At 22.8% G+C, this 14,161-nt stretch overlaps 5 protein-coding genes across 5 annotated transcripts; 3 read left to right on the forward strand and 2 right to left on the reverse strand. All coding sequences in view use genetic code 6, as the record gives it.

The window, feature by feature from the left end:
- Positions 1–629: 629 nt before the first annotated feature.
- TTHERM_000586587 (transmembrane protein, putative) lies at positions 630–1,907 on the forward strand (the record flags this gene model as incomplete). The annotated part of the gene is made up of 2 exons (XM_012798554.1): positions 630–699; positions 763–1,907. 2 exons carry the CDS (start codon positions 630–632, stop codon positions 1,905–1,907), a joined length of 1,215 nt encoding a protein of 404 aa, XP_012654008.1.
- A 2,404-nt stretch (positions 1,908–4,311) lies between these two features.
- TTHERM_00586610 (endonuclease/exonuclease/phosphatase family protein) lies at positions 4,312–5,892 on the forward strand (the record flags this gene model as incomplete). Its single annotated transcript, XM_001019866.1, has 3 exons — positions 4,312–4,545; positions 4,613–4,686; positions 4,773–5,892. 3 exons carry the CDS (start codon positions 4,312–4,314, stop codon positions 5,890–5,892), a joined length of 1,428 nt encoding a protein of 475 aa, XP_001019866.1.
- A 1,071-nt stretch (positions 5,893–6,963) lies between these two features.
- On the reverse strand, positions 6,964–9,297 carry TTHERM_00586620 (hypothetical protein; the record flags this gene model as incomplete). Its single annotated transcript, XM_001019867.1, has 1 exon — positions 6,964–9,297. The coding sequence occupies one exon, from the start codon at positions 9,295–9,297 to the stop codon at positions 6,964–6,966; it is 2,334 nt and encodes a 777-aa protein (XP_001019867.1).
- Positions 9,298–9,709: 412 nt separating this feature from the next.
- TTHERM_000586629 (hypothetical protein) lies at positions 9,710–10,189 on the forward strand (the record flags this gene model as incomplete). The annotated part of the gene is made up of 2 exons (XM_012798555.1): positions 9,710–9,743; positions 9,930–10,189. 2 exons carry the CDS (start codon positions 9,710–9,712, stop codon positions 10,187–10,189), a joined length of 294 nt encoding a protein of 97 aa, XP_012654009.1.
- Positions 10,190–10,240: 51 nt separating this feature from the next.
- On the reverse strand, positions 10,241–14,026 carry TTHERM_00586630 (chromosome condensation regulator RCC1 repeat protein; the record flags this gene model as incomplete). Its single annotated transcript, XM_001019868.2, has 2 exons — positions 10,241–11,364; positions 13,640–14,026. 2 exons carry the CDS (start codon positions 14,024–14,026, stop codon positions 10,540–10,542), a joined length of 1,212 nt encoding a protein of 403 aa, XP_001019868.2. The 3' UTR covers positions 10,241–10,539.
- Between the last annotated feature and the right edge of the window lie 135 nt (positions 14,027–14,161).

Raw genomic sequence — 14,161 nt, forward strand, 5'->3', positions numbered from 1 at the left:
AGAAGTAATTATATATAAATGAACCTCAAGTCCTGAATTTATATCACTCAGTGCAAGTTTTTGCATTTATTCATCACAGATTTAATTGATATTCTTTAAAAATTGAAGAATAAATACATAATTAATTAGTTAGTTAAATGGAAAAACACAAGAAATAATAAGAAATCAATTAATTACTGTTAAAAGAAAAATTAGAAAATAAAAAAATTAGTTAGTTTTACAAGGAATTGAAAATTTTGAAAGCAAAATAAAAAGGTATATGAAAAATAATCAAATAGAATGCTAATAGATAAATTAATTAATTTTATGAGTTTCCTAAATTGTTTTCAATCAATTTTTATATCAAAAAATATTACACTCAAAAACACTGATAAACAATTTTTACTAAATATAAAATTTCAAATTACTTAAATTAGTCTATTTTATTGAAGTAGAATCTAAGACTGATTCATTTATTTAGAAGGGTAAATCGGCTCGAGTAGGAGAGTCAGAAGGTCTTTACTATAATAAGGGGTGTTTGAATCCTATACTCCCCTCTTTATTCTTTATTTGGAAAAATTCTATGTGATCAGAGTGTAACAGGAGATCTAGTAGACAAATGGGAATCAAGCATAATTCTTAGTAAAATCATGAAAGGTTGCTATAAATGTGATTAGGATTTGGTAAAAATTCCCTTCTTTTACGTATTACTAGCAAAAAGTATTTATAAATATTTATATTTACAATAAATTAATTGGTTTTTAAGTAATTATATTTAAATAGACTTAAAATACTCAGTAAAAACAACTATGTGCGATTTTAAGTATATATACAACACCAATTTAATTGGTACTTTTTAGAAATTGAAGAAAAAATAAATAATTAATTTGTTTGTTTATATTATGAAATAGTAAAAAATAATTAATTTAAAATAAAAGAAAAACTTGAAATTAAATAAAAAGAAAAAAAATAAATAGCTTATAAATAAATTAATTAAAAGAGCTAGTTATTTAGTTTTAAATTCGTTTTTTTAAAAAATATTAATGAGTTTGTCTCTCCTAATTCCATAAATTTCTAAAAAATAAAAAATATTGATTATCCCAGTTTTATTTATCTAATAAACTAAATAATTTTATATAATACTCAATGGGAACACGAACCTACTGTCAATTACATATAGATATTTTTTAATTTACATACAACTTTTTTAAAAATTATTAAAATATTTTATAATAAAAAAAAATTCAGTATGCCTAACTTCATATATATATTTCGTAAAAATGATTTTAAATTTTTTAAAACATGTATAATCATAAATTTATATATTTATTTTAATAATTCTTATTACAAATATTAATTAAATTACTTAAGCGCTTCCAAGATTACTATTCTTGCTGTAGCGCTACCACAAGAATTTTAATCCTGGAAGCGCTATATATATATTATTACTGTCAAAATAACTTTTTTTGCTTCAGTAAGAATTAGCTCTGAGTACTCATCTCTGTTAAAAGATATTTTTATTTAGAAATCTTAGCCATTAATTAAATTTCTTTATTTTTATTATGATAAAGTCAATAAATTATATTAGTTTTTAAAATAAGATACTTAAAATATTCCTTCTAATTTAGATTTAAACTTAAATTTAAATTTATTTTTATTATTAAAATATTTTAAATAGGATTTATATATTCTTCATTAATATCATTAAACTTTTTTTAAAAAGCATTTAACTACGATTTTAGTAATTTATTTAGTTATTAATATATTATCTCCTAATTGATTTATTATTGAATAATTGTTTTTAATTCCTGAGTCATACAATTTTAATTGCTTTCATTATATTCACTATTGTCCATTAAATTATTAAATATAAATTTGAGTTTTTAAATATTTAAAGAACTTTGTTCCATAAGCATTTAATTATTTGAGTTAGATTAAAAATCTATTCTCTTACTCATTTATGTATGCTTTACAACATAATTTATTTTCTATGGAATAACCTAAACTGATATTTGACTCATACAGTTTAAAGGATTTTCTTCATAAAAGGGTATAATCTATAAATGTAGGCTGTATTAAATAAAATATATAGGACTTTCTTCAATAAACTCTTAGCTCTTTTATTTAGATAAATGATCTATCATTTCATTATTTTTTATATTTAATAAGATCTAATTAATTTTTTTTGATTACCTAATTAAGGCTTTGTTCATACAATTTTAATTGTTTTCTTAATTTAAATTTTAAGTTTACATTATTATTGATATTGAGATTGAATCATTATCATTTTGTTCAGGCTTCAGCTCAAAAGAATCTAAATTATCCTTAAAAATCTTTAATTAAACTCCATATTCATTTAATTATAAGAGTTAAATTCACTTTCTTCCTAATTATCTAAATTGCAGTTTAAAATAATTGAATCCTTGGACATTTGTTGCTAAACAATTCAATTGAAAAAAGTTATTTAAACAGTTTTTTTGATGTATTTTATTTTAAATTTCAAAGAATATTCACTACTTTTATTAAGAGTCATTTTTCAAGAAAATTGCTACAAGCTTTGTTCCTTTTGCATCAAAAACTGAATATATATATTTATTTATTATCTCCTTTTAGAACTCGATTAGTATGATTATTATTTTAATAATATAAAATCTTCAATTTTATTAATTATTATTAATTGATCCGATTTTATAAAATTCTAATATATCTAGGGAACAATAACTAAAATTTGTTTGTATATTGGTTTTAATTAATAATATTTATTCACTAAATTTTGATAAAAATCAGTTGATAATTATTGATATTCGTCTAATATATTTGAGAATTTTTAAGTATTCTATATTGTATCTAAAAATATTTAATAAAATAAGATTCTCAAATTTGATTCTTTTTGATCCTAATTAATACTCAAATCTGATATCATAATTTTTATTTCTGAAATTTTAACAATTAAGCTGTAGGCATCTGCTGCTTTAGTTGATAAATTTTTTAGCTATTAAGCAAAATTATGTGATGATTTTTTTTGATTTTGATACTATTTCTATCAATCTTAGTTGCAATTCATCATAGAATAGGTTAATTTAGTCAAACATACAATTTTAGTTCAAAGAATTTATTATTTTTTATAAAAACTGGCATCATTTTAACAAGAAAAAAATTCATAATAAAACAATTATGATTCAATTTAACAATTTATTTTACCATCGCACAATCTTTTATGCAAAAATTTTGTTGAGTAAATGGACACATTTCGCAAAATAAAATATTTTCAATTTCTTTAATAATATTTAAATTTACATACAAGATATAATTTTAAGAATGCCTTTTGCACTATTATCCTAGTTACTATTTTTTAATCATTCTTTATTTGTTAATATTTTAATTTGGTTCTGTAAATAACTAATAATTATTGGATGACTCTTTTTTTTGATGTTCTAATAACAGTATAAAAATATGAAAAAAACAAATATTCTAAATTTTTTAACTTTTTTGATCACATATTTCAAACCTTCTACCAAAATAATATAAGATTAGACAAAATATCAATATAAATGAGTTAAATACTAAGATATCTATTATACTTACAAAAGTAAACATAAAAATTATTTTAAATGAATTTCAAAATTATATTTTAATTTTTAAATATTAATTTATAAATTTCAAACTATTTTTAATTAAAACAGTAATATAGCTGTTCTTGGTATTGAAATATCACAATCAGGACTGTTGGATATTTCAATACCAGGATATAGTAAAAAATGTATTTTGAATTAGCTTTTATCCTAAATAAAAAATAGATTATCATAAATGAAATAAGCTTTATATTCTTAGATAAAAATTTAATCTAATTTATATCATTCTAATTTTAATAGAAATTAATAAATTTAACTATTAAAATAATAATAATGTTATAGTTGTTCGTATAAGTATATGACCTAATATTTGACTTAAGTAAATTTAGAATGGTGTGTATGTATGTTTTAAGAATAATATTTCCTTGAAAATTATTTTTATTTTTATTATTTAAATTTTCAAAAATGTAGCAAAAAGTGTTTATAAAAATAATAATTAAAAGAAAAAAATTATAATTTTTTTTACTATTTTAATGAAGGATCAAATGAAAGGCATTTTTGTGAATATAAATATAATTAGCACTTTTTAACATAGATATTATTATTAAATACGCTATTAAAAGAACGTTAACTACTGTTTCAATTAATATTAACTCGAGTTTCAAGCGAATTATCAAATTTTGATACACAATAAAGAAAATACAGTAAAAAAAGGATTTCTAATAAGCTTTTATAAAAAATAAACTATAAAATTTATATTATGAGTTAAGCTTAGTAGGTTTAGTAGATATAAATCCATTCCAAATAAGATCACTCTAACGTTAACAGCAATTAAACTACAAATAAAACTTACCAACAAGATAATAATAATGTAGTTCGTGTAGATATATAATCTTATCAAAATGCAGAAAATGATGGTCTTCTGAATCAGACAAATCCTATACAGACTATTGTAATCAATTAAGAAGAATAGTAAGCAAGCAAAGAGTTAAATGTAATTGAAATTATTTTATTTTTTTTTAAGCTGAGTAATTATTATTCCTTGTATAAAACTTACATAGTCTATAAATATAAAAGATTAACTACTAAGCCTTTAAGATGAGGAAGAAAAAAGAAAAGAAATGCTTATGCTCCAGTACAATTTTGGATTTAAACAATATTTAACAATAAAATTAAAATTTTTATTAGAATATTCATTTTACTTGTAAAATATTTATTTAGAAAACCAGGGACTATCGATAAGGGCTATGTATTGTATTCAGATAAATTGATGGAGCACATCATTTCCGATTAAGATATTCAAAAAGTTTTAATCGACTAGTTTAAATTTGAGAGAGAAACAATTTGGTGCTTTGAGAATGAAAAAAATTAGAGTATAACTGAATTAGAATAATTAAAAATGCTTTGCATAACTTGGAATATGCATGGAAGTATGCCATAGTTGTGTACAAATAAACTTTTAAGACCTGATTAAATAGAACATCACATAATAGTTATTTCGAGCTAAGAGTGTTTAAGATCAATTCCTATGAGCATATTTTGTGAGAGTAAACAAAAATGGGAAGCTCACTTATCATACGTTTTGGGAAATAAATACGAATTAGTAAAAAGTGTTTCTATGAATGCCCTTCATTTGGGTATATTTATGGTGAAAGATTTAGTCAAATATGTCACTGCTGTTAGTATTGATTAAAAAGCAACAGGAGTGATGAATTTATTTGGTAATAAAGGAGGTGTAGCAATAAGCATGGATATAGGCGATAAAAGTTATCTTTTCATAAATTCTCATTTTTCATCAGGACAGAATAATAATGAAAGAAGAAATTAAGATTATCAAGTAATATCACAAAGTTTGAATCTGCCCAAGTACTGCCAAAACCCTAATGAATCACTTTTCAAACGCTTTCATTATATATTCTGGATGGGGGATTTTAATTATAGAATTGATGCTAAAAGTAAAGAAGAAGTCGATGAATTAATAAATACCAATAAGTATTTTGAACTCTTAAAGAGAGACTAACTTATGGCTCAAAAAAAAATTGGATAGGTTTTTTCTGATTTTTAGGAAGGCCTAATCCTTTTCCCTCCATCTTATCGTGTTCTTGATGAACAGAATAAATTTACAGACGGTTCAGACGCAAGAATCCCAGGATGGACAGACAGAATTTTATTTAAATAAAAAAATCCTGACACAATAAAATTATTAAATTATGAATCAGCTTTGGATGTCTTTGGCTCAGATCATAGACCTGTATTTGCTTAATTTTTGGTGAAAGGAAAATTCATCGAGACATTTAAACCAATTTAAGTGAAAGAAAGTGCTGCATGTAACATTTTTTGACAAAAAAAAAAATCCATGCAAATTAATGTAATTAAAGTAATAAATAACTAAAAATAACTAATTAAATAAATAAACAAACAAATAAATAAGTAATAAAAAAATGAATTATTAATAAAAATTATATCTTAAAATCAAAATTCAGTTATTTGCTAATCAAATTTATAAATTATTAAGTATTTGGTCAAATTAAAGTATAAATTTCTTAGAAACGTTCATAGAAGTAAATAAGAAAGATAGTAAGTAAATAAATAAATAGGGTTATATTTTGTGGTAATTTAACAAAGAAATAATGAATTTAGTAATTAACCAATTAAATATTGTCTAAATATATTTTTACAAATTTATGTATTTAGTCACTTACTTTAAAAAAAGTTGAGTTTGGGATTTTTTTATTTGTATATTTATAAAATATTTAGCTGATAAAAACAAAAGATTTAATGAAGAGTAATTATTAATTAATTAATTATACCTGGTTAAATACAATTTTTATTACCAATAAAATAAGTAAAAGTTATTTATCTCCTTAATATATATATATATACATTTCTTAAAAAATGAACTTATATTAATTTTATACATGTTTGTTAAGAGCTAGAATTTATTTTTGTTATTTTGTTTTATATTTATAAAGCGCAAGTGAAGTATCTTGTTAAATTTTATTAATTGCAGCTATTAAAATTAACTTTGTTCTAAAAATAAAATATTTAATTTTCACCTATATTTTTATAAATAAATATCAACCTATTTTTAAATAGTTTAGTTTTTATTTTACGACTTGATTTTATTTAATTTTTTTTTGAATTATGTTTAAAGAGAGGATGTAATAAAGTAATTGATAAATAGATCATAAATAAATAAATCATACTAATAAATTTAAAATTATACTATTATAAAATAAGTAAAAAGTTTGTTTGTTTATGGGTATACAATTTTTAAAATTTAAAATAATAATAATTATTTATAATCAATCTGTTTAGATAAGTTAATTAATTTAGATTTATAAATATGTGTTTATTTTTTTATAAAAATATCTTATTTCTTTTTTTTTATTATCAAAGATTTATTTGTATTTCATTCAGCATTTTAGTCAAACTGCTTAGTGAATTCTGATGATTAGACTTATTTTTTGATTTCTAAATCTTTATTTTTTTAAATTACTTAGAAGTAGTTGCCTAAGACTTAACCAATAATCTTGTTAATCTACTGCATGGATTGATCGTCCATTTTATGTTATTCACTTTGCATTTTTTTCTATTCTATTATTTCTTTTGCCATTTATTTTGATTTACTTTAATAATAATCTAATACTTTCTATTTGTCGTTCTTTATGAGTTCACTTTCGTATTCTGTGAAATGTTTTTCTTATTTTGAATCAGCTTAGCTATCTTTTATTTTATCATATTAAGAGAATTCTGTGAAACCCAATTCAGCATTTTTAATAACATTATACACCTAGTTTGCTTGTTTGACGATGTCTTCATAAATCATTCTTTCTAGTTATCTTAGCTTACTGTCTTCAGGGCCACTATTTATAACTTTCTTATACTGATTTTCTATAAACTCAGACGCATGCTTTCTCGATTCAATATAGTTATTCATTACTATATTTGAATCTTTCTTGATCCTTTCAGACTCTTCTTTGATTAACTTGGTTATCTCCTCTTTTATCATGCAATTTATCTAAGTAATTATACTCAAATCAGTATCCTAATTCAATTTTTTATTACTGTCTTTTATTTGATCCATTTGGTAATCGTAAAAACCTTTAACGAAATTCTTTTCATCAATTAAAAATTAGTTGACTTCTTGAGAAGTTTATTAAAGTTTATTGACAGTTAGATCATAAATACTTCTAACTTGTTCTTATTCTTTGCTAACAAAATTATTTATCTTTTTCACGTCTCTATCAAACTACTCTTTCTCGCTCAAATAAAACTCGTTAAGCTGACTCCTTTCTTAGTCTATCATTTTTTTGATTTCAGCTAACTTAGACTTCAACATTTCCATTTCTTAGTCATAAATAGATTTCAAGTACTACTTTTCTTCCTCTATAAGCTTGTTTACAACTGAAAGACTCTCGTCTATAACTGATTTTTTACTTAAAAGAACTTCCTTCACCTACTCTTTTTCTTTTGAGACAAAAGTATTAATTATGTCAACACCTTTCTTAAGTTACTCTTTTTCTTTCTCTGCGAAAGATTTGACTAGTTGCTTTTCTTCTTATAAAAACTAGCTTACTTTGCTAGTTTCTTAATTTATTTAGCTAGCTTTATCATTATAGAAAGAGGTTGCTACCTATTTTTCACTATTAAAGATGGAACCCAATTTATCAACTTCTTTCTAAATAGTTTCTAGTTCATTCTAGTAATACTCTCTCATCTAGCTTGTTTCATCATTTATTTTTTAATTGACCTTATTGATGTCTTCGTTCAACATTCCTACCTCATAATTATAAAATTCTTTCACTTTTTCCTTTTCAGTGGTAATCAAGCTGGTAATCTTTTCCACACTTTTATCAATTTTGTTTTTCTAATTATTCTTAACGCTATTAACTAAATCTTATTCTAACTAAATCAATTAATTAATTTTGTTGGCGATTAATTACTTCTCAGTTTTGTATAATCCAATAATTTATTATCTTTCTAAATCAATAAATTAATTTACAGTATCTATTCCTTTATTTACAAGTTATTTTTCTTATTCTACAATTTGATGAAGATTCTACTTTGCTTGACTTATTAAATTACTCAAATGAGCCTTTTCATCTTAAACAATTTTATTAATTTAGGTTGTGCCTTGTTATAAACTTTCATGATAGATTTAATTGATTTATTTCTTTTCTTCTTCAACAAATTCGCTAACTTTATTAATACCTTCACTCAAGTTTTACTTCTAACTTTTATAAAAGTTTTGAATTTAATCTTTTTCTTCTTTTGCTAATTAATTAATTTTGATTATTCCATTCTAAATATTATTCTTTTTGTCAGTATAGAATTCTTATACTTATTCTTTCTCTTACTTAGCAAGCTCTGCAAACTCATTACCATCTTGAATGACTCTATTCTTTTCATACTCAAAGAAATCTCTCAGTTGATTTTACTCTTCTGTGACAAACTTAGATAACATGCTGTTTGATTCTTATAACATTTTATAAAGAGATTTCTTCTACAATAGCGACTATTCTCTTGATAGTTATTTCTCTAATTCTTAATATTAGTTTTCTTACTTAAATACTTCTACAGGCTGACCTTCCACATTTTCAAAAAGCTATTCAAATTCTTCTTCAGACATCTAGGTAACTTTTTGATGCATAATTATATCATTCTTTTGGTTATTTTGAATATAGTAGTAAGCAACACCAAACGGAACGCTATAAGCGCTGATCTTCAGGATCTTTCTTAGCATTTATTTTTATTTTTTGTAGTTTCTATTTTTGATGATAAATTTTTTTGATAAATTTTATTATAATCTGATTTATGACTGATGGCAATTCAAATAAAAAGGAATAGTTTTTATTACCCAACAGATAATAAAAAAATTTATTAATTTACAAAATATTAAATTACTGCTTTTTTTAAAATGGAGGTTGCTGTAAACAAATCCTTAAATAGCTATTTAGAAAATGTGTTTTGAAAATATGTGACACATATTTAAATAAATTGTTTTAAGTAAGATTCTTTATTCCATCTCAAAAAAACATTTGAAATACATTAAAAAACTAGAATATAATTGAGAAAATAGATAAAATTCATGCCGAAATTTAAAAAAATTAAGTCTATTATAAAATTTTAATTGTGATGATCAACTTGACTTTAAAATGTTGCACAATATCATTTTTTTAACTAAAAAAAGTATTTAAAATTAAAAATTTTTAAAATCTTATTATAGCTATTTGATAATTTTTAAAAGGAAGATACATACATTCATTATGTTAACTTTCTACTTATTTAATTTATGTAATCAATATAGAATTTTTTTGATATTTAAGTGCATTCTATATTAAGATTAGTTTATAATAAATTTTTTTTATCAAATAGATAAATTCTTCCCATCTCCACTTCTTTTTCGTTATTATTTTAAAGCTTATAAAAAACATTTAAATTCAAAATCTTTAAATACTGCTTGCAAGTAAGGAGAGTTAATATCTTATAAAAGTGAGTCGAATTTGAGGAAAATATAAGTAAATTCGTCGTAAAAAAACATAAATTTTATTTATTTATTAAAATAAAAAGCAATGTAGATATTTTTGGATACATTTAGAATTGTAAACAAAAATAATAAATAAAGTAGGATTTGATCCTATTTTTAGTTAGTAGTGTTTAGTTGATTTAAATAAAAATCGTTATTTACAAACATAAATCATGTTAAAATAAAATAAGTTTGCATTTTAATTATTTTTATATAACTACTAAATATCATTTTAATATTTTTAAAATAAATAAATACATACATTGAAAGGCGTGTTTGTTTATTCTACTTTAAAAGAAAGATTATTTTTTCATCTAAAAATTAATGTCTTGAATTCAATCAAAAATTTATATTTTATAGATTTATATGTTTATTTTCAATTGGCTGGTAGTTAGTTAGCTTTATGTAATTTTTATAAATCTATCTTTTTAGAATTTAAAAAAACATATTTTAAAAGTCTCAAGATTCAGCTATTGCAGCCATAAAATAATAACTTGAGCATGCATCTATTATTTTATTATTTAAAAAAGGTCCTTATATTTCTCGAGGAAAAGGCTCTCTATATAAATAAACATATTTTTCAGCTTCAATATGGCCAAGTCTACCATCTGAACCACAGCCAAACGTAAATAATCTACCATCTTAAGATAGTACTGCAGAGTGAATACCTCCAGATATGGATTTAGCTATTACAATACCTTTTTCTTATAAATATTAAATAGGTCTAGGGCGAGATTCATCTGCAGGATCTTCATGACTCCAGCTATTTTAATGTCCAAGTTTGCCTTTATACCCACTTCCCCAACTATATACTTTACCATCAGAGCTTGTTGCAGTTGTATGACAATATTTTTCTCCCCTAGAACAAGAAACTTACTCTATTCCACTCAAATTATTAATTTTAAGAGGTGTTTTTTACGATTTTGTATTGCCATGACCTAATTAGTAGAAATTACCAGATCCCCAGGTATATACTTCTCCTCTTTCTTATGTTACTACAGCAGAATGACAAAAACCAGCATTTATATGTTTAATTGCAATACCTTCAAGCTCTTTAATTTTTTTTATTTAATATTAATGTTAGTCCTCTTTGTTGCCATGCATTTATCTAAATCCACTAGAATATACTTATTAGTTAATATCCAAATATAAGCTAAACCCATCTCCTGCACTTATCGAACATATCTAAATATTTTTTATTGTGTCATTCAATTAGAATCCATTAATCTCGTCTATCCCTGATATTCCACAAGCTCCATACTTATTATGACCTGTCACATAAAGCTAAAATTTTAATAAATAATGAATGAGTTTAGATTATTTTTTAAAAATGATTTAGTTAGTTAGTGAGTTACTTAGTTTTAATTGTTTAGTGCTAAGCAGTGCCAATTTCCACAAGAAACATGTGAAATATTCTAAAGATTCATTATTTTTTGAGGCACTAATATATAATTTTTATTTGCTTGATGACCATTTCTAGAATTTTTTGTTTCTCCCCAAGTGTATAGCTCATTCTTCGAAGATATTGCAGCTCCAAAAAATCCTCCTGTTGAAACACTTTTAAATTTTTGGTTGGTTTTTACTTTGAAAGGGATAATTTCTCCTTAATCTTCTTTTTGATTAGCTAAACAACCTGAAGAATTTTTCCCCCAAGTGTATAAAAAGCCATCTTGTGGTTATTATAGCTGGGTTATATTTTCACTTCCCTATTAAATTTATAATTAATCTTAAGCTTTTTCCATTTATAAAAGTTGTTTTTAATTGATATAAGTTATTTAATAATTTATTATTATGATTTTTGACCCTAATTTTTAAAATAGGAAGATAAATAATATTATGAATTCTGAATTCTTTTAATTTTTCTATGTTCTACATATAAAATTTCTATATTAAATTAAAGAATCTATTTTAATAAATGTTAAGTTATTCAAAGAAAGAATAATTAAGTTAATACATAATAATTAAAGTATGGATAGCTACATTTTATTTCGTTTACTTATAAGTTTAGCTATTAGATTGTTGGTACCTTTGATAAAAAATGTAAAGAAGACAAGTAAGGTTTAAAGAGCAATAAATTTGTAAATAAAACTTGAAAGAATATTTAAGTAAATAAACATGGATTTATAAAAAATTTAATATTTCTGTAAATTTAACACACTTACTTACATTCACATTAAGAAAATCAGTTATTGTAAATAGTATGTTTTTGAAAAGAAGATAATATACTGTAAATCATAATATATGAACCCCTAAATAAATTAATAAATATAATTTATTTTTGAAAATTAAATTTTTTAACAAATTATAAATTTTTTATTTCTGAATATTATTTTTATAATTTCTACTTAAGCTAATTATTATTAAATTAATAAACTTACAAAATAAATAATTATTTTAATAGCTAAATTTTATAAGTTTATATTTTTTTTAACTCTATACTAAATATCATTTTAATATTTTTAAAATCAATAAATAGATAAATAAATAAATAGATTGAAATGTGTGCTAATTCTACTTTAAAATCTAAAAATTAATGTTTGACCAACAAGTAAAAGTATAAATTTATTGACTTACTTGTTAATTTTCGATTGGTTGATAGTTAGCTTTATGTAGTTTTTATAAATCTATCTTTTTAGAATTTAAAAAAACATATTTTAAAAGTCTCAAGATTCAGCTATTGCAGCCATAAAATAATAACTTGAGCATGCATCTATTATTTTATTATTTAAAAAAGGTCCTTATATTTCTCGAGGTAAAGGCTCTTTATATAAATAAATACGTTTTTCATCTTTAATATGGCCAAGTCTACCATCTGAGCAGCAGCCAAACGTAAATAATCTACCATCTTAAGATAGTACTGCAGAATGAATACCTCCAGATATGGATTTAGCTATTACAATACCTTTTTCTTATAAATATTGAATAGGTCTAGGGCGAGATTCATCTGCTGGATCTTCATGACTCCAGCTATTTTAATGTCCAAGTTTGCCTTTATACCCACTTCCCCAACTATATACTTTACCATCAGAGCTTGTTGCTAATGTATGACAATTTTTTTCTCCCCGAGAACAAGAAACTTATTCTATTCCACTCAAATTATTAATTTTAAGAGGTTTTTTTTAGGATTATTTATTGCCATGACCTAATTAGTAGTAATCGCCAGATCCCCAGGTATATACTTCTCCTCTTTCTTATGTTACTACAGCGGAATGGCAAAAACCAGCATTTATATGTTTAATTGCAATACCTTCAAGCTCTTTAATTTTTTTTATTTAATATTAATGTTAATCTTCTTTGTTTCCATGCATTTATCTAAATCCACTAGAATATACTTATTAGTTAATATCCAAATACAAGCTAAACCCATCTCCTGCACTTATCGAACATATCTAAATATTTTTTATTGTGTCATTCAATTAGAATCCATTAATCTCATCTATTCCATATAGTCCACAAGCTCCATACTTATTATGACCTGTCACATAAAGCTAAAATTTTAATAAATAATGAATGAGTTTAGATTATTTTTTAAAAATGATTTAGTTAGTTAGTGAGTTACTTAGTTTTAATTGTTTAGTGCTAAGCAGTGCCAATTTCCACAAGAAACACGTGAAATATTCTAAAGATTCATTATTTTTTGAGGCACTAATATATAATTTTTATTTGCTTGATGTCCATTTCTAGAATTTTTTGTTTCTCCCCAAGTGTATAATTCATTCTTCGAAGATATTGCAGCTCCAAAAAATCCTCCTGTTGAAACACTTTTAAATTTTTGGTTGGTTTTTACTTTGAAAGGGATACCTTCTCCTTAATCTTCATTCTAATTAGCTAAACAACCTGCAGTATTTAACCCCCAAGTGTATAAAAAGCCATCTTGTGGTTATTGCAGCTGGATTATATTTTCACTTCCCTATTAAATTTATAATTAATCTTAAGCTTTTTCCATTTATAAAAGTTGTTTTTAATTGAAAAAAGTTACTTAATGATTTTTTATTATGGCTTTTGATCCTAATTTTGAAAATAGGATAAAAAAAATACAATGAATTCTGATTTCTTTTGATTTTTCTTTTTCTACATTTTC

This window comes from Tetrahymena thermophila, assembly GCF_000189635.1.
Source record: "Tetrahymena thermophila SB210 genomic scaffold scf_8254580, whole genome shotgun sequence".
NCBI lineage: Eukaryota > Ciliophora > Oligohymenophorea > Hymenostomatida > Tetrahymenidae > Tetrahymena > Tetrahymena thermophila.